This window comes from Lipomyces chichibuensis (genome assembly GCF_038497645.1).
Source record: "Lipomyces chichibuensis strain CBS 12929 unplaced genomic scaffold V1513scaffold_9, whole genome shotgun sequence".
Classification (NCBI taxonomy): Eukaryota; Fungi; Ascomycota; class Lipomycetes; order Lipomycetales; family Lipomycetaceae; genus Lipomyces; species Lipomyces chichibuensis.
Genome location: NW_027117461.1, coordinates 344,760 through 367,485, shown reverse-complemented (window position 1 = coordinate 367,485; position 22,726 = coordinate 344,760). Strand labels below are relative to the sequence as shown.

General features: G+C 48.0%; 10 protein-coding genes across 10 annotated transcripts; 7 read left to right on the top strand and 3 right to left on the bottom strand.

Annotated features, from left to right (window-relative positions):
* The first annotated feature begins 228 nt into the window (after positions 1-228).
* Positions 229-2,316, top strand: V1513DRAFT_441962 (uncharacterized protein). The gene is made up of 3 exons (XM_066897594.1): positions 229-466; positions 519-610; positions 663-2,316. Exons 1-3 carry the CDS (start codon positions 407-409, stop codon positions 2,203-2,205), a joined length of 1,695 nt encoding a protein of 564 aa, XP_066754555.1. The 5' UTR covers positions 229-406; the 3' UTR covers positions 2,206-2,316.
* On the bottom strand, positions 2,224-4,220 carry V1513DRAFT_441960 (glycoside hydrolase). Its single transcript, XM_066897593.1, has one exon. It carries the CDS (start codon positions 4,063-4,065, stop codon positions 2,314-2,316), a length of 1,752 nt encoding a protein of 583 aa, XP_066754554.1. The 5' UTR covers positions 4,066-4,220; the 3' UTR covers positions 2,224-2,313.
* Positions 4,221-5,010: 790 nt separating this feature from the next.
* Positions 5,011-5,574, bottom strand: V1513DRAFT_430754 (uncharacterized protein; the record flags this gene model as incomplete). The annotated part of the gene is made up of 1 exon (XM_066896355.1): positions 5,011-5,574. The coding sequence occupies one exon, from the start codon at positions 5,572-5,574 to the stop codon at positions 5,011-5,013; it is 564 nt and encodes a 187-aa protein (XP_066754553.1).
* A 289-nt stretch (positions 5,575-5,863) lies between these two features.
* V1513DRAFT_441957 (chaperonin 10-like protein) lies at positions 5,864-7,338 on the bottom strand. The gene is made up of 2 exons (XM_066897592.1): positions 7,086-7,338; positions 5,864-6,921 (listed from the first exon to the last, which is right to left on the bottom strand). The coding sequence occupies exons 1-2, from the start codon at positions 7,214-7,216 to the stop codon at positions 5,988-5,990; spliced, it is 1,065 nt and encodes a 354-aa protein (XP_066754552.1). The 5' UTR covers positions 7,217-7,338; the 3' UTR covers positions 5,864-5,987.
* A 579-nt stretch (positions 7,339-7,917) lies between these two features.
* On the top strand, positions 7,918-9,865 carry V1513DRAFT_331264 (uncharacterized protein). The gene is made up of 3 exons (XM_066894706.1): positions 7,918-8,266; positions 8,313-8,490; positions 8,541-9,865. The coding sequence occupies exons 1-3, from the start codon at positions 8,138-8,140 to the stop codon at positions 9,395-9,397; spliced, it is 1,164 nt and encodes a 387-aa protein (XP_066754551.1). The 5' UTR covers positions 7,918-8,137; the 3' UTR covers positions 9,398-9,865.
* Positions 9,866-11,045: 1,180 nt separating this feature from the next.
* Positions 11,046-13,579, top strand: V1513DRAFT_441948 (glycoside hydrolase superfamily). The gene is made up of 2 exons (XM_066897591.1): positions 11,046-12,788; positions 12,863-13,579. Exons 1-2 carry the CDS (start codon positions 11,280-11,282, stop codon positions 13,343-13,345), a joined length of 1,992 nt encoding a protein of 663 aa, XP_066754550.1. The 5' UTR covers positions 11,046-11,279; the 3' UTR covers positions 13,346-13,579.
* A 574-nt stretch (positions 13,580-14,153) lies between these two features.
* V1513DRAFT_412800 (2-nitropropane dioxygenase) lies at positions 14,154-15,595 on the top strand. The gene is made up of 4 exons (XM_066895761.1): positions 14,154-14,366; positions 14,424-14,865; positions 14,923-15,036; positions 15,090-15,595. The coding sequence occupies exons 1-4, from the start codon at positions 14,288-14,290 to the stop codon at positions 15,520-15,522; spliced, it is 1,068 nt and encodes a 355-aa protein (XP_066754549.1). The 5' UTR covers positions 14,154-14,287; the 3' UTR covers positions 15,523-15,595.
* Positions 15,596-15,691: 96 nt separating this feature from the next.
* Positions 15,692-16,872, top strand: V1513DRAFT_441944 (uncharacterized protein). Its single transcript, XM_066897590.1, has one exon. It carries the CDS (start codon positions 16,026-16,028, stop codon positions 16,767-16,769), a length of 744 nt encoding a protein of 247 aa, XP_066754548.1. The 5' UTR covers positions 15,692-16,025; the 3' UTR covers positions 16,770-16,872.
* Positions 16,873-16,953: 81 nt separating this feature from the next.
* V1513DRAFT_441942 (uncharacterized protein) lies at positions 16,954-18,227 on the top strand. Its single transcript, XM_066897589.1, has 2 exons — positions 16,954-17,378; positions 17,427-18,227. The coding sequence occupies exons 1-2, from the start codon at positions 17,144-17,146 to the stop codon at positions 17,930-17,932; spliced, it is 741 nt and encodes a 246-aa protein (XP_066754547.1). The 5' UTR covers positions 16,954-17,143; the 3' UTR covers positions 17,933-18,227.
* Positions 18,228-18,771: 544 nt separating this feature from the next.
* V1513DRAFT_441939 (fungal-specific transcription factor domain-containing protein) lies at positions 18,772-22,498 on the top strand. Its single transcript, XM_066897588.1, has 3 exons — positions 18,772-19,257; positions 19,312-20,440; positions 20,489-22,498. The coding sequence occupies exons 1-3, from the start codon at positions 19,009-19,011 to the stop codon at positions 22,300-22,302; spliced, it is 3,192 nt and encodes a 1,063-aa protein (XP_066754546.1). The 5' UTR covers positions 18,772-19,008; the 3' UTR covers positions 22,303-22,498.
* Positions 22,499-22,726: the final 228 nt, after the last annotated feature.

The window sequence follows — 22,726 nt, the reverse complement described above, 5'->3', positions numbered from 1 at the left end:
ATAGCATTCGCCGAGTCCCATCAACTCTACTTTCTCTGGACTTTTGAGAATTGGGCAGTTTACTCTCTGTATAACTCTCGCATCATCTTTTGAGGAGACATTGCAATAGGAATTCACAACTACCAACCATTCCTCTCTGTGACTAGCGTAATTGGCAGTTGCTATTATTCACATTAAAGGTTGTTCGTTGGACCGGGTAACACAATTCCTCCGGGTAATGCGGACTCACTTCGGCGTTATTTCGCGAAGGTTAACTCTATTCAGTAGACTGAAGTGGAGTGTTGGACATAGTCATATCCGATCGCTTCCACTTCGCAGATTCCTCTTATTCTTGACATGTTTCTCACTATCGGGAATCGTTTCGGCCCTTATTCGCTCTGTATGTAGTGTTTATGTGCTGGTCGGAATGAGTTCCCCGACTACACGTGACCGCACCTGCGATCAGTGCTCCTTTCGCAAGGTGAAGGTGAGATCGAAAGAGCGAAGTGTTAGATCGACTCAGAACTCATAGAATACAGTGTGATAGGAAGTATCCGTGTGGCAAGTGCCAATCACTTTCCTTCGCTTGCTCATATGACAAGCCTCGACGGAAGAAGGGTCCCAGTGGCAAGTAAGTGTCTCTTTGCGTTGTGTGTCCACTAAATTTTCGCTAAATGTTGTAGACGAATTGGCCAGATACGGACCGAAACGACTACTCAATCTTTGCGACAATTGAAACCAGTAACTCCTCCAGAAGAATCTCCGTCACCGAAGGATACGGTGGAACTAGCGTACTTTACTTCCGATCCACGCACGCCGCTGTCCCTGATTTGTCCACAGCCTGCTCCGGATCCGGTTTTCGATGTTTCGTCATTCTCAGTATCGTCGTATCTACCAGTAGCTCCCTACGTCTCAGCTTCGGCACAATCAATTACCACAGGCCACTTTCTCCTTCAGCCTTCAGCTTCGAGCGTTGCGTGGCCAGCTCTAGCAACTGATGAAGAAATTAATTCGCTCATTAAGGCTTATTTCAGCCGGATTGGAAAATTCTTACCGGTGATAAACGAAGCAACATTCCTTGCGCGGCTACATGCTCAAGAACACACAAGCAACATACATTTCGGCGCTCTTGTGCTCACTATGTGTGCATGCACGCTCCTCCAACCAGTCATGAAACAGGACAGTTCTGAGAGCAATGACAACCGTGTATACAAAGAACGAATGCAAACAGCGCAGTCAATGATGTCTGCGGCCGTGTCCATGCGCGACAGCGACGGGGCGTTTGCAGAAAATCCGTCGCTTGATAGTGTTCTTATGTCGTTCTTTCTGTTTTCGTGCTTCTTTAATTGCCAAATGCATCATGCTGCGTGGTTTCGCTTGCAAGAGGCGGTAACGTTGGCGGAGATTATGGGACTGCAAGGGAAGAGGGACGGATGGAAAGAGAACCTAACGGACGAGGAGCGAGAGCAGCGAACGCGTGTTTATTGGGTTCTTGCAGTGACTGAGCGAGCATACGCCTTACAGCGCCATCATTCACTTATTCGAACATCGCCGTCAACGTCTAAGCCGGCCTCTGTTTTAGCACCGAACTTGTTTTTTTCGCTCTCCGCTACTGGACTTGATAGGATGGTCGAGTTGTACAAAGTCGTTGATGCCGACCTGATTGACTGCTGGAATGGACGGTGCGCAACGGTAGATGGAACTTGCACGAAATTGTCGGCCGAGCGCGCTGCAAGTATGCATAAGTTGGTCACGGACGCATATGATCGCGACGCCATCAATCCTGGAGGTACACTCGACGAAACGCAGCACGCTGACCTTGCGATTTCCCAGCAGTGGCTTCACAACCGTCTATGGCAGCTCTGTCTTTCGCATGGTGTTTTAATCGTCGACCCCACGACTTCTGCGGATGAGCATGAGCTAAGTCTCACCTATGCTTGCGACATTGCACGGAATACAATTCGCATTTGCCGGTCGTTGTCAATGGAAAGCATGGAGGTTCACGGCATAGGTATCATGGAGAAGCTGTATGATATTGCGAGTAGTGTTGTTGGTTTGATAAGCTGCTTTCCTTGGATTGAGGGACAGAGGAATTGCGAGCTGGTTCCGTCGGATCGGGAGATTCTGCATCAGTATATCGCCCTGCTTGCCACGTTTAGAGGTGGACAGCACCCTTACCTACTCCCACTTATGACGGAAATTACGGGTCTGCCACATTTGGTCTAGTATTGGCAGCCCTATGTAATATAATATATATGTAATCTATTTATTTGAAAGCCTCTGCCATATATGCAATGACTTATATACGCCGCAATGAAGATACAATCTATCAGTCTATTCTAAAGTAACCTTCCCAGTGATGCCATGCCACACCTTCGTCTCCGAAAAATGAACCGGACCAGCCGTGATATTTTCAGCAAACAGTGAAATTCGACACGATGCTTCGTCGGAATATACGCGTGCAGATATAGCCGTGCGCCCGTTCAAAAAGACCTCTATGACGCTTCTATCGCAAAATACATGCAATTTCAACTTCTCAATTTCCTCTGCACCGTCTGAAGTGCGTGTTGTGAAGAGAGTATGCGGCGCATCATGGGCATGCAATTCCTTGCCGTTTCCAGATCGTGATCGGTCGATCGTAAATGTCTCATTTTCTGGGCAAAAGAACAGACGAGTCTGTTGAGAGTAATCTGGTGAATGCAGGGCAACAACGCCCACATGTACGGCAGATGAAGATAATGCTATCTCAGTCTCGAGCTCCCACGATGTAGATGAGATCCCGCAGTCAACAACCCCGGGGCGCAGGAAAGTGACAGCTGGAATGACTGTATTGTGCTCCGCGCGTTGTCGAAATGATGATATGTATCGTGGATGAACATCCACCCCAAGTGTAGTCAATTCATAGCCGTCCTCAGATTTCACTGCTTTAAAATTCGTAAGCTGATCGATTGGCGAATGCAAAGCTCCGACAACGCTCTTGACAGTTGCGACGCTGATGACTCGCGGTAGTGATATACTTCCACTCCAATTTTGCCGAACAATAAGCTCGTCCGATAATGCCTCTTCGACGATCCAACCCCAGGCTATGATCGCGTTATCAAGTGATTCATCACGGAATGTGTTCGACGCGTAGTAATCTCCGTGGTCAAATACACCGCCGAAGTCATACTTCATGGTAACGGGCGTTGTACCGTGGAGCGACCCCGCAATCCAAATCGACCCTCTAGTGCTTTTGCCGTTGCGATCAGCGCCGCCTTCTGCACTGATAAGTAGAAAGTCGTACTGATCAAACGTGAGGACATTGGCTACTTCCCAGTTCAACCCAGAATCCCCGGACCAGCGGGACGGGCGGTAATTACGATCGACCTGCATAAGCGGACCAATATAATTCCACGTAGTCATGTCGGCAGGATCAATGTCATATAAGAAGCAAGTCGGTGCCGTATCTCTAATCCCTCCAGATATCAATCCATACAATCGTGCCTCTTTGAGTCCTAATATCTTATCCAATGAAGCCCATTTTGTCACAAATGGGTCCCGCCAACCGGTGATGTTGACATCTGCAAGGTGATTTGGTCCTAGTATCGGATTTTTCTTCGACCTTGCCCACGTCCTCCCGCCATCAATCGATGTAGCCATACTTAGAGTCTCCATACCAAGATTATATGGCAATGAGTAGTGGATTGGAAGCCGGGATACAGACGTGTAGAATATAGTGATCTGCTTCCCTGATGATGGGCAAACAGTACAGCCTGTGAATATGCCTTTACCGTCGTACCAAGTCTCCGGTGACAGCACTGGCGCTGACGAAACAGTCCAGTCGAGTAGATTAGCTGATTCTGCGCTGCCCCAGCAAATATGATTCCAGAATGGCGACTGGGGGTTCCATTGGAAAAATACTCGGTAAACCTGTTCTTCAGGATCGTACGAAACCGCACATGGATCGTTCATCCAGCCGTGGGACGCCTGCAGATGGAACTGAGGGCGCCATTTCAGGAATGCAGTTGCGTCGTCGAGCGCCGGAGGTGTTGGTGGCAGAGGCTCGGATGCTGGTGCATCGTAAGTGGGATGTCCGACGAGAGCCATAGTGACGACTGCGAAGAGAGCAAACCAGGTTCAACTGGGCTGCTCTCAGGATATGAGGATACAGCATATATTTGCATCATAGCAGAGATCGCACAGTCATTGCTGCGAAGTCGTGAGCAGCAATAGCCCGATCAACCGACATTTCTGCTTTACGCGTAGTCAGAAATGGCCAATCTGAGTAGTCGGGTTATTCTCGCGTTTTCCTCGGGGGTATAAGCCGCACTCGTGCGGCTTCTAGCGGCTTCTCGGACTCATGTCGGGAATTCTTTACCCCGCATAAATCGCTTCAATTTTGTGCGCTTAATTCCCCGCACATCTGTCTTCAAAAGATAATTAATATAAATAGTTATCATAAATATCAAGCATAATTGTCTAGTTATCGTCGATTCAGCAACTAGCGCTATTCCCGCTCATAATCTGAGACTCCGATACTTAGGAGAAGTTTTTTATCAGGTGATAATAATCAGGAGGAGTGTCGTATCGTATCTCTCTCAACCTTAGTTAGAGTCCCAGGTACAATTAGACTGAACAAGTCGTTCGCCTACCTATCTCCGCTACCGGCCTTCGCTCTTGTTTGAAGCTACATCGGAAATTATTAAAAATGAGTTAACTTTTCTTAATTTGCCTATTAGGTGATGTACGAGTTTGTTGTTGCACTATCTGTCGGATATATAGTTAAATTACTGGATTGGGCTTGAGCTGCTATTAACGTAGAATATGCTCAGTCGTAAAGGAAAATTTCCTTATGCATTAGAAGTATCACTTGCTACGAATCACAATCTGATTTTTTTTATTATCGTACAATTTTTGCTCGACAAAAGTGGGCCGAATTATTAAAAATGGCACGCATTAGGGTAAGAGTGTTCTGCACCAAGCTGTCGGGGGGAATTCGGCCCGGAGCAAAATTAAATCCCCCCGTTGGCACTCTGACCACTTGCGAAGACTTCAGCCCATTCTCACGTACTCCATGACTTTCAATATCCGACCAGTTAATATACTGATAGCAACTCTGATCCAAGAGTCTAAACTCGCCTTCCATACTCCAAATCTGCGGTTCCCAGCGTGCCACATATTCTCAGCAAGTACAAGAGGGACGGCGATCGCAATGCAGGACAATGTTGTCGCCAGGAACGGCACCGAGATCAAGAAGATGATAGTAATCCATAGGTAAACCATTCTTCCCTCGCGTCGTCGCTCCTCGGCTATTGGGCGGTGATACAGTGGCGGTGTGTCGATGTCGGGGAGTTGCCGGATGTACTCTAAGTATTGCTTCTCACGCTCTTGCTCCATCCTCATTTGTAAACTAGCAAAAGCTTGCTCCCGCGCCCGAATAAACGACTCAAACTCAGTCGGCGGCTTGGGAGGGCGATAACCCCATGGTGGTGGCGGAGTTCCTCCTCGCTTGGCTATAACTGGGCTGCTGTGACTACTTCTATAATACCCGTCATAAACGTCTAGTTCGTCGTACTCCTCCTCCTCTTGGATTCGTGGAAGTTCGATTTCTGTCATAGTACAGTATGCCGAAAATAATAAAATAATCTAACAATAAAGCAAAACAGCCAAAATCTCCAGTATCCGCACAGAACTCACAAGGACAGAACCAGAAAGTAGAGCATTGACTAAATATATGGTGGCTAGTCGAGTTCGAACTGATTGCGATCTTGATTCACACAGATCGGTTCGCACGTGCGCGGACGTCACCACCCACATTATCGCGATCTCAGTCACCGTCACAACCGAGGGAAGCAGAACATAATCCCACTAGTTGCGTACTGTGGAACGCGCAATTTTGAGAAAGTAGTTTGACAATAATGTGATAATCAAATAGTTACGACTCTCTATCTACTAGTAATGTAATAAAATCATCACAAATCAAAATATACAAGAATCATAAAAATCTATAACGGACGGAATATAAAGATTTAGTTGCAGAGCACAAAACGATACTTGGCTTCTCCGGCTTCCATAAGCTTAAGCACCTCGTTGACCTCTTCCATAGGGTAGGTCTGAACCCAGCTTTTGATACCCGTGGCGGCAGAGGTCTCTAACATTTCAGTGATCTCAGATCGCGAGCCGAGTAAAGACCCGAGAAGGTGAACATTCATCGTGACGAGCGGTCCGAACTGGATCTGAGGGATAGGCTCCTCCGGGAGACCGACCTGGACGAAGCGACCGCCAGGCTTGAGGATAGAGAGGTAGTCATGGAGAGGCATGTCGGCGTTGTTGGCGGTAGAGACAATCAAGTCGAACTTGCGGGTCCAGTCCTTGGCCCAGCCAGGCTCCTTAGTGGCAATGATACCCTCAGCGCCCATTGCGAGGACGTCAGCCTCCTTGGCGTTGGATCGGGAAATAGCATAGACCTTGTCGGAGCCAAGTGCCTTAGCGAAGAGGAGACCGAAATGACCGAGACCACCAATACCGACAATACCAACAGTCTTGCCAGGTCCAGCACCGTTGCGCTTGAGGGGAGAGTAGACAGTGATACCACCACACATCATAGGCGCCGCAATCTCAGATGGAAGCCCGTCAGGGATCTTGAACGCGAATGAAGCGGGGTAACGGCCCTGAAGAGCATAGCCACCATAGGCGACATCGTCAGTGCCAGGGAACGTATCGTTGTAGGTGAAGACACGTTCAGTGCAATAGGGTTCGTTGTCATGAGTGCACTCGTAGCAATCATCTTTCAAGCATGAGGCGCACTGAGCACCAACACCAACTCGGTCGCCAATCTCGAACTGAGTGACGTTCTTGCCCTTACGGGTGATGGTACCAATAATCTCGTGGCCAACAACAACAGGGTAAAGAGAGGCACCCCAACCGGAACGGAGGGTGTGGAGATCGGAAGCGCACATGCCACTATAAAATTGGTTAACAATTGGACATAATTGCATCAGTTGAGCCGTTGGTATTGATCATCAGCACCACTCACAGATATCATGGCGGCCATAGCGATTTCAGCGCTATATGCGCAGTAGATGCGCAATCAGTTCAACTGCGGCATATAGACAAATGGAACTTACCAGTGTGAGATCTTGATGTCGATATCGTCATCAGTGAAGACCTTGGGGTTGAAGGTGGTCTTTACGAGGTTTCCCTCGACAGACTTGGCGTCCAAGCCAAGCCATCCGGTGAACTCGTCAGTAGAAGGCATTGCGAATTACGAGGAGTATAAGATAGTAGGTGGAGTTGTGCAACAGGAACTACTATGCGAAAAACACGCAATTATAGAAGTAAGCGAGAAAGAAAAGAGAATATAGGTAAGGAAAAAACTCACCAGCACACTGAGTGGCGTTGGGAAAGGGGTGCCACTGATGTAGCTAAAATTCGCTGGTTTCGGAAGTCGGAAGCTACAGTGGACACATTGTCGTCGGGCTGAATTGAGTTTCACCTTGCATGCTATCGCTAGCTTTCTCGGTGTGGGTCTACGTAAGCCATTCCCAAACAGCGCAGGGCCGAACTTTATCTGCCTCGCGTACCTAGATAAGTTATCGGCTTTTACCCTGACTCAAATTTTGGCTGACTTTGAATCCTGCCTCATTAATAATCAATCGGCATCAAGCTATCCGTGCCATGGATGCAATGACGGACGAGGCGAGTATGATATCATAATATTCTCTTGTCTCCTTCACTGACTACAATGCACTCACTTAAGTACGCATTAACATTGAATTCTAGACGGAGACGACGGCGGAATATTGGGGAAGCCGATTTAGATTACTCACTTCGGCTAGTATGGTATTAGTTACATGGAGGTTTGCCTTACTCTACTTGTCTACGTCCGCCGATAATTGTCTCCGTCAATTTAAACCCTGACCCTGTTCCACTTGACAGAGGCGGCCAGTTCGTCTATCACCATGTAATTCCAATTCTGCCTGGAGTCTACAGGTCTTGAGGAGGTATGGAAGTTTGCCACAGTTGCAAATGGCCTGGAAGGCAAGGCGACGTAAGTAAACTATTTATTCCCGGTCGGCCCAATTCGCACTCTTCTTGCAACTTTAATCTCTCATCTCCATCCTAACGAAGCTGTCAACTTTTAACAACTTCTAACCAACTATCTTTGTGACTATTCGCCATGACTAGCGAAAATATTGCGACAGACGCTGCTGGGGCCGCTGTTGCTACCGGGGATGCGACTGCAACCGGGCGGCATCGAGACGCGAAGACTACATGCAGAGGCAGGTTCTTCGCCAATCTCTTTCACGTGAGTAATTCATTGGATATTTAATTATGAATGCTAATGGGAGTAGCGCAAAGCCTCTGAATATGAAATAGCAGCCTCGAATGTGCGTTTCCATCGTTCCTTGTCGCCAGTCGTTCATGACCGCTGCCAGGCGTGGCACATTCGCGACTGGTTTCGTCGCAAGGCATCTTCTTTGCAAGTTGGCGGGCAGAAGCAGGCTGGAGGGTGCTCTCAGCGTATCAAAGGTTTGTATGATGGCAAGTGGCATGCGGAGACAATATTGACAAAGCAAAAGTTTCATCTTTTCGGAAGATCTTTTTGAAGAAAGCTGAAAACTGCATTGCCAACGTCGACGAAGATGCAAACGTAGGGATCGTTACAACCGAAGCTGCGACTCCCAAGACCGCTGGAGAACGGAGCTACTTGAATCGTCTCTTTACAAATAAAGAATCACTGGTCGTCGAGCAGAGCGAGCCAGTTATCGGCGGTGCTGCGGTTGCTGCCAAAGTCTGCGAGGAGTTCGTCGATGTTATTGGTATGACAACGCGCAGTCGATATGCGTTCAATCCAGACTGCGTCGGCTGCTGCAGCATGCCAATGATTGACATTCTCGACCATTCAGTGGCGTCGTCCGACTTTTATGACAGTGTCACTGTCGAGTCTATCACAGTCGAGGAGAACCCTATACTTGAAGGCATAGAGGAGACAGTGCCTTTCATTCCTCAAAAAATCGAGCATGATTCATTCTCCACGGTCGATTTGGACGAATGCAAGACCAAGGAATCGGTCGCTGCCGGTCCTCAAGGGGATATCCTTGTCGTCACGATGGATGGCAACGCCGATCAAGAGAACAACGATGTATTTGTTGAGGCCGCACAACGACTGAGCTTTAGTGCTCCCCAGGCTCCCTCGTATGGTCTCTCGGTCGTCACCAATACAGTCTGTGGAGTCCTCGGCTCCATCGGCGAGCGAGCATCAAAGATCGTTCAGCAACAGCTCAATGCGGCACGTCAACAGACCGAGACCGATTTTAAGGACCAGTTGGCGAAGGGCTATGACTCAGATATCACGTCAGTTTTATCGTCAATGACGGGCATTTTCTGTTCGCCTGCCGTTCTGTCTCCCGATCCCTTGATTTCAAAACTTCGCTAAGCAACGGCAAGTTGCGATGTGCGGATGTCGCTTTTCGGAAGTCTGGCTGGCGTTGTTGGATTCCCGCGTGGACTCGCATGCTGATTTCAGCGTATTGACTTCTTGGAAGAGAACAGCGAGTGTAGACATAACGAGGGACTTGATTACTCTTATTACTCTATTATGACTCCTGTCTTTGCGTTTACTCTTGTCAAGTTTTGACCGCGTCATTCAGAATCACTGACTGTTGTCTGGTGCTGATGGTCGGTTCACAGTTCGTGATATTTACTGTCTTCGTGCGCCTGTCCGAGAGTGAAGTCTGCTATCGCCAATCCTAGACTCCGCAGGACTACTTTTTATTCGTCTTGGGATTCTGTCCATTCTTTGATCCAGGAACCCTCCCGACGTGCTCATAAGAAAGTGTCTCATCGTATTCACAGTCTTGTCCAACAGGCTCTCTGCAGTATCTGCGCTTCGGTCAATTATACATGTTCTTTCTTAAAATTCCTTTTTTTTGGCAATTTTGCTGAAGCTGCTGAAATGTTTTGCTGCTGTACGGCAGGAGTTTCTTTCACTTCCTGTCAGTAGCTGTTGGACGCTCGTTTATTGACACTTTGATAACCTTCGTTTGGATATATAAACAGGATTCATGTCAATGAGATAAGGGAGAGAACAGAATGGAGTGGAAGATGCCGTTGTGTCCGACTATGATGAAATAATAATGACCTGAGTTACGCGACTTTATTCCGATTCTGGTCTGCATTGACAAGCTCGCGCATCCATCACTCGTATCTTTTGGCAGGAAATAAATTTGACTACATATTTATTTAGTACCAATTCCTAATACGTATCTGTTCTCGCAAGCTTCTCAAGAAGTTAAACTCTTATCTATCAAAAGAATTGGACAGGTATGGTATATGTAGAGGTCTGCGTTCGCAATTGCCAGCCGGACTAAATTTAGTTCTTGCATGTACAAATGCCGAGTAGTAGTGCTGACAGGCAAGAATTACCGAATGGGACAGAGATGATAATCCAACTGGATACAGAGAAAAATAACTGGATCGATGGTTTGGGTTCATTATTGTTGTACTTGTCCCAATCGAGAGGAGGCGCGTGAGAGACGCGTGTTACGAACGAACGCGCGCCGCGATGACTTTTTACAGTCAAAGCGCCTACTTGATCATCGGCTCGCGACTCAGGCTCTTTAAGATTAAATTAAGATTAAATTAAGTTTGCTGCGTTTCAGTTTTGCCCGATTCAAGACGGAGAACCCCTGATGCGGCTAGCGCAGGGCTAACCTGGCAGGGCTGCTAAACCTGTTTTGGCGAGTGGACCCAACCTTATATTAGTTAGTTAGTTCGAGAATGCAAGCTAAGCCACTATTTCTAGGAGGAATGTGGAAATTTAGGCGCAAGAAGTGTATCATATATTCAAAGATGTTATAAGCTGTCATCTCCATGTTTCGAAATATTAGCCAAATGTGTATTGGTGTTCCGTCTCAGATTGGGCCGCTTCTCTTTCTCCCTTTCCCTTGGTCGCGTTCGCAATTAGCTCGCGTTGCCCGTCGATGAGCCATCGATGTGGGGATGAATACTGGCTGGACAAAGACCAGACGACAAATAAAACGGATTTAAGTGTAGAAATAAAATCCAGGTAGACATAATACACAAAGTATTAAAAAAAAAGTGGATTGCCGGAAGTGAGGAGCCGAACGTCAACGTCAACGCCGCGCAGGGCTCACGCCTTTCCTTGTCCCCTGTCCAGTCCCCAGTTCCCGACTGCGATCTACACCCTCCATTCCACCAACCTCCCCTAAATTTCATTTTCTCTGCCCCTGCTTCCTTTTCCACTCGACATTGCAACTGTGTCACCTACAGTAAACAGTTGTAAATATCCCAGCGAGATGTCGCGTCCCAGCCAATTATCATCGTCGTCGGCAAGCTCTTCATATTTTGTCCCTCCTGACGATGACACGTCGACGACTCAGCTCCACCAACAAGCAGGCAGCATAGGCGTCGCGCGTACATCAAACAGACCAGTCAGCGCGTTCGATATCCGTGACTACGACTATTCTTCTGACGAAGATGATCCCGCACATACCGAGTCACGATTCACGGTTACACCACGTCCAGCGCCTCTACCGCCGATAGTCTCACGCAATTCCCGTCTGTCGGCCCGGCCGATAGAGAAACGACCGTCTGGACAAGGGAGATTTTTCTCCCGGAAGCGCAACATTGTTTTGTTAGTCGTTGCCATCGCTATCATTATACTTGCTGCCGTGCTGGTCCCCGTAGGTGTTGTTGTCCTAGGGCCAAACTTGTCAAAGAGTTCGAACAACAGCAATAGTAGTGGTGGCGGTGACTCAGGGCCAACTGGTGGTACAAATAGTACAAATCCCGACGGTTCGGGCTCCCCGGCTCCTGGCAGTGATACTCCGTCTTGGGCTATAGGCTCGGTTCTCGACATCTCGACCTGGCTGGACAAGACGGATTTTAATTTGACATTCACAAACTCAACAGTTGGCGGCATGTCGATTATGGGACTCAACTCGACATGGGACAACTCCGCACGGGCAAACATGAACGTCCCACCGTTGACTGAAGCGTTTAACTATACAGAGACTCCCATGAGGGGAGTGAACATTGGCGGCTGGCTTATTCTCGAGCCATTCATAACGCCGTCCTTTTTCGAAATCTACGATCTGAGCCAAGGTATTGTCGACGAGTACACACTCTCTGCGCATCTTGGTGACAATGCGAAGGACACGTTCGAGACGCACTACATGAGTTTTATCACGGAGCAGACATTCAGCGACATCCGCGACGCCGGTCTTGACCATGTCCGAATCCCGTACCCGTATTGGGCCATCGAGAACCTGGAAGGTGATCCCTATGTCGAAAAGGTTTCGTGGCGGTATCTTCTTCGCGCGATAGAATGGGCGCGCAAGTATGGGTTGAGAGTCAATGTCGATCTGCACTCCGTTCCTGGTAACGCGAACGGCTGGAATCACAGCGGTCATCAAGGCCAGGTCCTTTGGCTGAACGGAACGATGGGTGAATACTATGGTAATCTCACGCTTGGGTATCACGAGCGACTCGGCGAGTTCTTTGCACAGGAACGATACAAGAACCTTGTGACACTATATGGTCTCGTAAATGAGCCAAACATGATGGTTCTTGACGCCACGACCGTGATCAACTGGACTTCTAACGCATACGACATTGTCCGAGAAAAAGGATACGAGGGGTACATCGTCTTTGGTGACGGTTTTCGAGGTGTATCCTCCTGGGCTGGCGTTTTTAATCAGTCCCGGTATCCGGGAATGGTCCTTGACATGCATCAGTACATGATCTTTAACCAGGGTCTAATCGCTCAACCACATTCCGCAAAGATCAACTTTATCTGCCAGTCTGTATGTTACTTTTTAAGTTTTTTATTTTTTTTATTTTGTTTTTTTTTGGCTGCGGGCCCTGTTAACATGCGTAGTGGACAAGCGACATGCAGATGTCGACTAACCCTGTCACTGGCCATGGTCCGACAATAATTGGCGAATGGAGTCAGGCTGACACAGATTGTCTCCGATATCTCAACAACGTCGGTGTTGGAAGCCGATGGGAAGGCACACTGAACGTCTCTGACCCCACATCTCAAGTCCTTACGCCATCATGTCCCGGTGGCACAAACTGTTCCTGCGATCTCGCGAACGCGACACCAGAGAATTACGATGACGCGTATAAGGAGTTTTTGTTAATGTCGGCGGAATCCCAAATGACAGCTTTTGAAAGCAATGGCGGCTGGGGTTTTATGTACTGGACGTGGAAGACAGAAACTGCCGACGCTACGCAGTGGTCCTATGAGCGTGGAATGAGCGCTGGTATAATGCCACAGCTCGCTTACAATCGGACGTATAACTGCACTAATGGCGCGACTCCAGATTTTGTTGCATTGGGACTGATGGAGACGTACTAATGGGCGTCTACTGTTTATTGTTAGTTCGTGCTCGGAGCTATTGGTTTCTCATTGTATAATTACCTGTGCATTAGTTGTGATATGATTATAGTGAGCTAGTTAAAAAAAGTGTATTATTATTCAATTGTCCATAACTTATTGCATTTTGTTAAATAGGTTACTTATGCGTTTTCTGTAGTTTATTCGTTGCTTAATTTCAGTTACATATTCAATGCGTAGCAGAAATATTTGCTATCTGGTGCAAAATTGCTTGCAGATTACGGCCTCGCTGTCGCCAAGCGATGACATTTGTAGTCCCATGAATCTACATCGTCTCAGCTGAGCTGGACCCATTGCGCAATGATGGACAACACTTGTGTAAAGATGTTGGAAGCCGAGCACGACCTGTTCGAAACTATCTTCCGCGATTGCGATGCTTGGGCACAATGGATTCAACCAAAAGCATCAAAAACCCATCCAGCTAATCCGTGCTGACACAGCTCCTAGGATCGAAATTATTGGTTGGCTGGGATAGAATTGATATATTTGTGTCTATTGAAGCACCGGACGCCTACACAATTACACTAGCGATAGTGAGGAAGCAAGACTTAACCCGCAGTAATATCTACAGCCGAGCCTCTTGAATCTTGATTAAACTTGACCACAAAGCCCGCGTATCCCTTGTAGCCACTCAATCCAATGATGGCAGTGAATGCATTCATCAGAACCGTTGGTTTAAGGAGATTTTGTGGACGATGAGCCGCACGCCGGGTAAGCTTCGTTCCCCGCATTTTTTACGGTTCCAGCGCCGAAGCGACGCATCGGTTCGAGCACATGAAATGCCTTTGTCGTAGTTACCACCTCTAATATATAAGGTTGATCTGCCTCCTTCTGGAGATTGCATCGACATTCGCTTGAAGTATTTGAAATTGATTATACGCTTCTATATACACGACCTGAAAGATGACTATCACGACCCCGATTACAGAATTGTTTGGAATCAAGCATCCCATCTTGCTGGCAGGCATGAATGTGGCATCAGATAAGAATCCCCTCGGTCACATCTGCTTCATCGTTTAAATAACTAACATTTGTGCACGTCCGGCTCTCGCGGCGGCAGTATCCAACGCAGGTGGCCTAGGCGTCATCGGTGGTCTACGTTACAGTCCCGACATGCTTCGCCAGCAAATCAAGGCAATCAAAGCCCGTTTAAATCCAGGTGTTACCAAGTTTGGCGTGGACCTGTTGCTACCGCAGGTTGGCGGTACCGCGCGTAAGACCAACTATGATTACACGGAGGGCCAGCTTCCGGAGCTCATTGACGTGATTATTGAGGAGGGGACGGGCCTGTTTGTATCGGCTGTTGGTGTGCCGCCGAAGGAGGTTGTGGATAAGTTACATGAGGCGGGGATCCCTGTCATGAACATGATCGGTGCACCGAAGCATGCTATTAAGGCGATGGAGAATGGTGTCGATATCATCTGCGCCCAAGGTGGAGAGGGCGGTGGTCATACCGGTAGTATTCCTACCAGCATCCTGATGTATGCTTGTCAAGATTTATATATTTTAAGAGTTATTAGAGAACTAATTGGTCATAGTCCCGCTGTTGTTGAGATTGTCAAGGGCAAGAAGAGTAAGCTTACAGGAAAGCAAGTTGAAGTCGTTGCTGCCGGTGGTATTTCCGATGGTAAAGGTTTAGCCGCTGCGCTCATGTAAGTCCACTCTGATAGATGTCTAATTACTACGAATTTGCTAACGGTAATAGGTGGGGCGCTGGAGCTGTATGGGTCGGCACGCGTTTCGTTTGCGCTGAGGAGGCCGGCGCGTCTAGAGCTCATCAACAAGCCATCATTAACGCAAAGTACAACGACACTGTCCGCACAATTATTTATACCGGTCGGCCACTTCGTATCGTGCGGAACCCGTACGTTGACGATTGGGAGAACAACCGAAAGGACGAAATCCTAAAGCTGACATCGCAAGGTAAGATCCCTGTGCCGTGGGAGCTCGAGCAGTACGAAAAATCCGGGAAAGAAATGCCGGAGATTATCGAGGAATATTCCTATCCTTATTTGATGGGCGAAGTTTCAGCTGTTATTAATGACGTAAAACCTGCTAAGGGGATTATTGATGACATGGTTGCTGAGGCTGAGGCTATGTTGACTCGCGGCCAGAAGTTCTTAAAAGCAAAATTGTAAGGAAGTACGTTTTCGCAAAGCAATATTTTATTAGCGTATCTGAATTCCGAAATATAAGTTACTGGAGTAGTAGTACGTAAGCAATAATCCATAATGCAATGGGGCAGTACACCAAATTAGGACCGGTAATGCCTGACGCTATCATGATACCACTTCACTTGTGGCTAGGGTATAAATGGCCATGTCTGGACTTTGACAGATAACCAATAAGGGTTGGCCTCACCACCCTTCTACTCGGAAGGTCCACGTTGTATCGTATCCGAACTCCTGACGGCATAATAATTTCGCTCAATTCGAGCGGTTTATTATCCACTGAACAGAAATTGTGGATATTGAGCGAATTGAGCTGCTGACTGAATTCAACGACTGGATAACCGAGAGCACATTCAACCGACTGCAACGTCTGGAGTATTTCCGTTATCTGCTATCGCCTATTATTAGCATACAAGGACTTTCTGCGTAATTCTGCCTTACTAATTGGCGTTTCCTAACAATTCGTCAGAATGTCTGAATTGGCCCCTGTTCCAGTTCAAGCTGCAGGAGCACGACCTTCCAGTGCACCTAGCAATTCGGAGTCCATGAAACAACGAATCATATCACATATGAACAAGGATCACCAAGTATCACTAAAAGATTACCTCCTTTACTACAAGGGCATTGTTCCGACGCGGAATGTCGAAATGCGGGACGTCACACTGGAGTACGTTGCCATAGGATACGAGATCATTCACAACAAGGGCATCGACCAGCTCGAAGCCAAGATCGAATTCAACCCGCCGATGAAGAGTTTAGCGGAGGCGCGGGACGTGCTGGTTGGCATGGCAATGCAAGCCAGCGAGGGATTGGGCTACGCGACGATTACGCCTCTCAACAAGTTCATGCCGCCTACGTGGCGCTCGATCCCAATTATCATGCTCGTGCTCGTCAGCACGTACTATGTCTACTGGAACCCAGCCGCGATCGACGACAAGGAGTTTGTGTTGAGGAAGTATAAAGTATATGATATCGAAATTGTACCAAAGCTGATAAAGACGGCTTATTGGTCGGCTATCGTGTATCATGCTATTGAGGCGCTGATTTTGTATATATGGACAGGAATGTACCGTGTCCCTACTCTGAAGCGGATTGCATGGTGTGTTTGTGCGTTCTTGGAGGGGTTCCCTGCAATTGGGCGGTTTCGAACTTTGATGGATGAGAAGGACAAGGCGAGCGAGAACACGAAGAGAACTGTGGAGAAGGAAGAGTAACTCTCTTGTAATGCAGTAATAGTAGTGTATATAGTAACCAATATTCATGGTTGAGCTAGCTGTAACATTTGCCTCGAGACATTCTGGTATACTGCTGAGTACGGGCCATACGGCCTGTTTCGGAGGGCAGTCGCTTGACTTCGCCGAAACACCGACGCGGCTCAAATCGCACGGCTGGTTTTCTCGAAGTTTGTACTTGACTCTCTCCCTCCGCCAACAGGCAAGAGCTTATACAAACTATACCTGTTATTCTAAGACGCACTGCCGGTACAAAAGCTGTTCATTACGGTTCTCTCCTCGACCTGGCTGAGACTAAATGAGACGTCTGGCCTGAATCTCCGCCTTTTGTTCTCCACCTCAACCGCGCAGCGCACATGATGGACACCAGCTCGCTGCTGACACGCGAGTCCTATGTTGCCGTAGCGAACGGCGTATCTGCACGGCCCGAAATCCGGTATCCGCCGGGATACACAAACGAGCGCGTGAAGCAATTTATAGCGCAATTTTTCGCGCTTGCCGACGACGCGCAGAAGGACGAGGAGTACGTCAATTTTTTCGCTGACAGTGCATTTTACATTGTCGGACTCAAGACTGCCGCTGGTCGAGCAGGTACGATTACTATGTTTCTGGAACGATCACCCACTAATGACAGAACAGAGATCTTTCGGTTGCGGCAGATTTTGTGGAAACATATTATGTCACGACGACATGAGATAGATGTTGTGTTCCCCTTCACGCAAGTATCTGCTGCTTCACAAGCTGCCTGCGGTTTACTGCACGATAATTTAACCGACGGATCTCTAGAGTTAGCCATCTTTGGACGTATCAACTACGTGATGGAGCCCAGCAACCAAGCTAGTAACGGGACCAACACGAACCCCGGGGCGAACGGGGCGATGTACTCGTCAACGCCGCCTGCCTCACCGTCTTCGTTACCGGAAGCTACAATGACGATAGAGTTTGCGTCGCGTATGTTGCTCAGTCTGACAGATATGAAGATCGTGTTTTATCACGTATATCCGTCTACGGCGACGTTAGTGGATGAGGAAACGGATGGGCCCACTACTGCGCCAGTGGTGGACCAGAGTCACAGAATGCTGCCGTTGACAAACGGTCCGAACATGAACGCGAGTACCAATCCGCCGCCTTTACCGCGGTGGTGAAACGAATGAAGTGAATGAGGATAACAATACTTACCGCGATAATTAGTCGCTCGGCATCCAAAGCAAATTGACTTCAACGAAAGAGTGCTAAAGATATGTGTTTGTAAAAGCGGAGAATTTTTCATTTAATATGTCGTTTAGGTCTTGGTTTATGTGATGGCTTTGATTTTATTGGTTTTATTTGTTTTGTATTGGGTTGGAATAGCACTGCATTCTTGTTTTGATGGTGTGTATGGATAGGCTTAGCTCTCTGTGTACTATCGGCTTTATTAATAACACGATTATCTATAAGGGATGGCCTCAACAGTGCACATCTGAGACGAAGAGTGCGGTATTGGACTCTAATGTATATTGCAGATCTCGGCCAAGATGAAGCGAATCAACAGCAGAAACACATAAAATTGACAGTCGTTAACGTTCAACGAGGACACTGGGAGTGCATTAGACTGCGTATTGTGAGCCGAGTTACAATCTATAAGTCTACAACCCCGGCCGATTATTAGCGTTATATAACGATATAGGCCGATTTATGTATATATTTCGGATATGCTGTGCAGGTGGACCGTAAGTCTTCCAAGGACTACGAATGTACAATATATGGAATGGACACCGGTCAGCGGATAATGAACAATTATTTGTCAGTACATTTGATCTCAACTTACAGTAACTATCTCTAAACCCCATATCTCATCTGCATCCACATTAATGCAAGCACAACAAGGAGACAATCACGTGGCAAATTTTTCCGTGTCACATGATTACTTAGGTGATGCTCCGAGCTTCGCACCGCATCGGGTGAAACCGCGTTTACGGAAGAACTTTTCGTTAGTTGTCCCCCCGCATTTATCGCTCGCAAACTCCACTAGCAACAATAACGTCTGCGCCGCCGTCTCGACCTCGTTGCGGCCCCCGTGTATGCCAATGCCTTTCTTGAGTCTCGGTCAATTCTCGCTGAAATAACGATCTCAACAGCGCAATCACGACGCCATAAACCTTTTCGAGCACAATAAGGTTTCCCATTCACCAGAACTTGCTCTTGTGTACTGCCTGCTCCGTCACAGTCAGAGTCCATTGCAATGACCTCTCACTCTAACGCCACCGCGAGTTCGTCTGTCATCAAAGCCGGATCTTCCGAGCCGAGCTCGACTAGGGCGAAATTCACCTCGAAAATTGTCAGCCGTGTGGGGTCTGCGCCCCGTAGTCCTGCGACAGCCACTAACACCCCTTCTTCTGCCGAACTGCGTAAACTAAAACGGCGGGTCGATCCTGCGAAGCGGAAACGTATTGCTTTGGCTTGCGACAGCTGCAAGAGGCGGAAACAAAAGGTATGTTGATGCCGGTCTCAGACTACTACACCGGAGCATTGTTAACGTTCTTAGTGCAACGGCGAGCATCCATGCTCGATATGTCAGAAGAAGAATTTTGTATGTCATTACACTCCGGCAAAGACAGATATTATACCTGGCCGGACGACTCCATCCGTTGCGTTTTCGTCTCCGTCGCCGCCTACCGGTGGTGACGCTGACGACGCCATGTCCGTCACGACTGAAACGGCTTCCGAACACCAACGAGGTGACCGTCCGAGTAGTAAGCGCCAAAGTTCTATTGCATCGCATGCATCGACCGAGCATTCAGAGGAACAGATTATCTCCACCAAACACAAAGAATCAGCGTCGCTCAGGCACAACATGTCCAATGAGTCCTCCTTGTCAGACTCATCGGCATCGAACCCTGCTTCGCCTGACACTTCGTTACCATCTCCTCCGGAAGTCCAGCAGCACCAGCAACAGCAGCCTTATCATCGGAAACGGTCCCGCAGCCGCAGCGAGTATCAGGTCGAAACTGTAGGCGACGGCCGAAACACGCGTTTGCTCTGGGATGAGAAAGGTCATCTGCGGTATATGGGCGAGAGTGGCGTATTGTCATTTTTAGAGCAGTCACGGAAAGCATTTAGAAAAGTCATGGGTGATTCGACGTTTACGCTAGATCCTGCGCAGTTTAGGTTTATTGACGGTCCGACTCACACGGCATCAATAATCCCTCTGCAATTACCTCCCCGCAGCTTGACAAATGAGTTGATTCAAGCTTTTGAAGATAACGTACAAGCATTTGATTATGTGTTTGATATGGATCATTTTCGTTATCAGGTCGCGCAAACATACAGAAATCCCATGGGTGCACCGCGACATTGGTTGTGTTTGTTGCATTTCACATGTGCGCTCGGTGCCATATTTGTGAGCTCAAAGCAGGAATTAGACACGGAAAAAATCAATATTCCGCCATTCTCCGGAATCAACGATTCTCAGCCGAGCGGTGCCAATATTCAAGACACGCCTAAGGAGAGCAGCTCCAGGAGTTTGATCGATCCGGCTTTGTTTTTCGAGAGCGGTCTTGGGTTGATGAATGATGCGGCAGAGGATGGCGAGCTGTGGGTCGTACAGGCATATCTTTTGATGTGTCTGTACTATCAAATTATTTGCAAACGAAATGCTAGTTGGATTCAACTGGGTATGCTCCTCTCCGTCTATTAAATGAAATTCAATCTAATATCTACAGGCTCGGCTATTCGCTTTGCTCAAGCACTGGGCATGCATCGAAAATGTGTCAATATGACTTTCCCAAAACCACAGCGGATAATGCGACAACGCCTGTGGCGTACTCTATACATTCAGGACCGTTTCTGGTCGTCAAGTCTCGGCAGGCCGCTCGCAATTGATGACTGCGACTGGGATGACCGTGACATGTCGGAACTGAGCTTGCTAGACCGGACCGTGGTAGAATTATCGAATCTTTGTGAGATTATTGGTGATATCTGCTTGTTGGTGTACAGACCTCAGAGTATCTCGTCCTCAACGTCACAAAGGTTGGCAACGCGGCTGCGCGAATGGAGCGATGGGTTACCGCCGGATATTCAACTCTTATCGCTTCATCTCAACACGCCAGATGGCCGCAAGCCAAGTGTCAGCAGCATTATGAACGAAGAGTCTCGCCGTCAGATGATCCGCAATCAAGGGCTCCTGCGCCTTCACCTAACACATCTCAACAGCATTATTCTCCTCACTCGCCCATTCTTCTTGTTAATGGTCGCCAAGACGCCGTCAGAGATCCCAGCACAAGCAAAGACCGTCTCGCGATTGTCTTCTGCATGCGTTCTCTGCGCCGCCCGCTCCGTGGACCTCGTAATGACATTCTTTGCTCAGAATCAGCAGCCGATACGATCGCATCTCATGACGTACTTCATATTCACAGCCGGGATTGTCCTTTTACTCGAATCTTTTCATCAACGCAGATCCGAAGTCGAGTCGTACATCACCCGCGGTATATTTCTCTGCATTTTTATTCTCGGACATTACGGCAAATGCGATCCGTCAGCCAAACGTTACCGGAATATCCTGCAGGAGATGGACCGAGCAGCCAGAGCATCACGTACACTCAATTACGCCAATGCTCCGAATGGCGCGTCGACCGATAACCAGAAGAAGCATATTAGCCAGATTAACAGTCTTTTGAATAATAACGCCTCGATGCCGAATACTGCCGATGAGACGCCTGGCGGCACGTATTTTATGCCTTCACCCCGAAACAGCAGCATCCGGTCGGAATTAAGTTCCCACAAGTCGGTAGACGAGAGCGCCGTAGCTGCAGCTGCAGCTGCAGCCGCGGCTGCAGCGCAGGCATATCAGCATGCCGCAAATTCTGATTACGACGACGAAAAGTACTTGAATGATATGCTCGGCTATGGATACAGTAACTTGATGGGATCAGACAACACAACGAATTTATCTCGCATGTTCCTGAAAGCAGCCGCCAATGATGGGCGGTACCAGATTCCCGACTCCCCTGTTGTTGCCGTCGCGACGCCAGCTATGCCCGCAACTAATGACGACGAAAGGGGTATTGTCATCCCAAGCTCTGTCTCGCCATTCTTGCCACCACCTGCTACAGCTACTGCGGCAAGTGCTCTCAGCAACAAAGAGGGTACCCTGAATATCTCTCCCGCGGATGCGATGTCTCAGTTTTTAATGGACGACACGTTCGGTGTCGGTGGTGGTAATAGCGATGAGCCGAATATGGAGTTTACGTTTGATCTCGACATGATGGATTGGATTAACCTTGCCTCGTCTTCAAACAGGGCTTCCGCGACGAATATGTCGGGGAATAATAATGATAACAGTAATAATCCTGCTGATGGGGCGGATAGTGCTGGGACGGTAGGATTCGAAGAGGCTGTCCGACGAGCGAATGTTGAATTGTTTAATGGGCCGGGCGGTGCGAGACAAGGTGTCGGTGCGACCTCAAGCGCGGGGCAGCCTCCGTTTTATGGGAACGATACGGTGTTTAGAGGGTTAATGATGAACGCTGAGTATTAACCGCAATTTTGAATAAGTCGAAACTTTTGGATTTGATTTTGGCATGGATTCAGTCTGGCATGTATGCGAGGTAGAGTGCTATCAAAAAACGGGAATTCTTTTCTTGATTTCATAGGTTGTTTGGTCCTTTTGGAGGATTGTACGATATATTTTGTAACATTACGAATTGGGTAGTAATACATGATATTATTCTTGAGATGACGTCGATTTGGACTTGAGAACAATTTCAGTAGAACGGGACCTCAGTTGCGTCCTCGAGTGCAGTGTGAATTGCGCATCAGTTTACATGCAACGGCACCGACTAAACAAGCCGACTAAAGCAGATATATATAAACCGAATACTTAGTTACTACTTTATCAAATGTTACTAACGAAGGAAAGCCATTCCTAGTTCTGTTCATGGTGGACAATCGATATTGTTGGC